The sequence below is a fragment of the Muscardinus avellanarius genome, assembly GCF_963383645.1.
Source record: "Muscardinus avellanarius genome assembly, chromosome: 1".
In the NCBI taxonomy this organism is placed as follows: Eukaryota; Metazoa; Chordata; class Mammalia; order Rodentia; family Gliridae; genus Muscardinus; species Muscardinus avellanarius.
In genome coordinates, this window is record NC_137786.1 from 147,685,513 (window position 1) to 147,688,102 (window position 2,590).

Consider the following 2,590-nt stretch of genomic DNA (forward strand, 5'->3'; position numbering starts at 1 on the left):
AAGTGGGAAAGTGACACTCTGGGCTGTACTTTAGCACAAGTGTAAACTTAAGGAAAACTACAACAGACTTCATGCCAAAGCAATTCGACATGTCAGAAAGGCTTTGCTGAGAAATAGATGCTTAATCTGAATTGAAGGATAAAGAGGGATTGAGTAGGTTGAGAAGGAAGTAGTCTATTCTCTAGGCAGGGGAACAGGGTGTGGACAAAGGCCTTGGACAGGGGAAGAGCTCGACAGGAAGAGGGAATTGAAAAGAAGGCCACTGTACTTGGAGGAGACAGAGTGATGTAGTGGGAGAAGGTGCTGGAGCGGTAGGGAGTGGGAGAAGAGTTTAAGCACATAGGAATCATCGCAGTATCCCAGGTGAGAAGATGGGGACTTGGACTGTGGTGGTGTCTGCAAAGAGGAGTAGACGGTTTTGAGCCATATTTAGAGGGAGGGTTATGGTTTGTTGGTTTTTAAAATGATATTGCTTGTTGGGTTGAACTATGTTGCAGAAGCTGCAGGCTGGTTGACTTCACTTTGCTTTTCCCCTCCAGGAAGCGGACAGCCTGCCTCCACTGCTAGGTGAGCCAAAAGCTCAGAGGTTGGAACTGAGTGCCAACAAGGCATTGTCGCTGGCTGTGTGCTTTGCAGCACACCTCAAGTTCTTTTCACATCTTCTCTTGTGGCCAAAAGGACTTTGAGTTTGAAAACATGAAGCAGTTGAAAAGGAAAAGGAAAAGCAACTTTAGCGTTCAAGAAACGCAGACCCTTCTGAAAGAAATCACCAAAAGGAAAGAAGTCATCTTCTCCAAGCAGCTGAACACCACAATAAACGTGATGAAGCGGATGGCTTGGGAGGAGATCGCCCAGTGTGTGAACGCAGTAGGAGAGGGGGAGCAGAGGACGGGCACAGAAGTGAAGCGAAGGTACCTTGACTGGCGAGCTCTTATGAAGAGAAAGAGGATGAAGGCCAACATCAAGCTGGTCGGCTCGGGGTTTCCTCTTCCCTCGTCAGATTTAGATGACTCTCTCACTGAAGAAATAGATGAAAAGATTGGATTTCGAAATGATCCAAATTTTGACTGGCAAACTGTGGCAGATTTCAGAGACGCAGGTGGATCCTTGACAGAGGTCAAAGTGGAAGAGGAAGAAAGGGATCCCCAGAGTCCTGAAGTAAGTATTAGCCCGTGACAGCTTTTTTCTTTTCCAACTTTGATGTGGGAGTTTATACTTCAGAGGCAGTTAAGAAGTTCTCAGAGCCAGGCTTGGTGATGCACACCTGTAATCCCAGTATTTGGGAGGCTGAGACAGGAGGATCGTAGGTTTTAGGACAGCCTCAGCAAGTAGCGAGACTCTCAGAAACCTAGTGAGACCCTGTTTCAAAACGAATAATAAAAAAAGCTGGGAGTGTAACTTGGAGGTAGAATGCCCTTGGATTCAGTTTCTAGTATCATAGGAAAAAAAAAAAGTTCTCAGATTTTCAAGCTTACTTAAAGAGAGTACATAATAAGATCATTCTGTTTGTTTTCTCTTTACATCATTAGCTCAATTGTGTCTATTATTGACATCAGTTAACTCAATGTAAATGGCTTTCACAATTCAAATTAAATGGTTTTCTGTGCTCAGGCAATACAAAAAGCCTTTCAGAGCTATTTGGACATAGTGACGACCATGAAGTAGAACTAAATACTGATGATCACTTTTGTCTTTTCTCTCAGTTTGAGATAGAGGAAGAGGAAGAAATGTTGTCATCCGTCATACCTGATACCAGGAGGGAAAATGAACTTCCGGACTTCCCCCACATTGATGAGTTTTTCACCCTTAACTCAACACCGTCCAGGTCTGCCTATGATGAGCCCCATTTGCTGGTTAACATAGAGAAACAGAAACTAGAGTTGGAAAAACGGCGGCTGGATATCGAGGCGGAAAGGCTGCAGGTAGAAAAGGAGCGCCTGCAGATAGAGAAGGAGAGGCTGCGGCATCTGGATCTGGAGCACGAGCGGCTTCAGCTGGAGAAGGAGCGCTTGCAGATCGAGAGGGAGAAGTTGAGGCTACAGATCGTCAGCTCCGAGAAACCCTCTCTGGAGAATGAACTAGGCCAAGGAGAAAAGTCCATACTTCAGCCACAGGACATAGAGACGGAGAAGTTAAAACTTGAGCGAGAGCGCTTGCAGCTGGAAAAAGACAGGCTGCAGTTTTTGAAGTTCGAATCGGAGAAGCTGCAGATTGAAAAGGAACGGTTGCAAGTGGAGAAAGAGAGACTTCGAATTCAGAAGGAAGGACACTTGCAGTGATTTCTCTAGGTCTCCCTTTAGCACATGGTTGTGGACCGTAGGCTTTCTCATATCGGGTGATACGAAGGTGGTTGCTGGTTAGCTATGTTTTCTTTTTTTTTTTTTTTCCTGTTTAATGTCAGTGTTTTCAATAGGAAAAAGATAGTTTTATGTGGGTAACTATACGCTTAAGTAGTATATCATATAAAAACTCTGTGCTCTAGCATAAACACACTAGCGGAAGATTAATGTGCTGAAATCTTCACATGAGTAATACTACATAGAGTCTCGTATTATCTGTGCACCCAGAGTTTAGTTATGTCTATGTAAAA

At 44.3% G+C, this 2,590-nt stretch overlaps 1 protein-coding gene across 1 annotated transcript; it reads left to right on the plus strand.

Annotated features, from left to right (window-relative positions):
- Window positions 1–696: 696 nt before the first annotated feature.
- Window positions 697–2,279, plus strand: MSANTD4 (Myb/SANT DNA binding domain containing 4 with coiled-coils; the record flags this gene model as incomplete). The annotated part of the gene is made up of 2 exons (XM_080698827.1): window positions 697–1,158; window positions 1,704–2,279. 2 exons carry the CDS (start codon window positions 697–699, stop codon window positions 2,277–2,279), a joined length of 1,038 nt encoding a protein of 345 aa, XP_080554953.1.
- Between the last annotated feature and the right edge of the window lie 311 nt (window positions 2,280–2,590).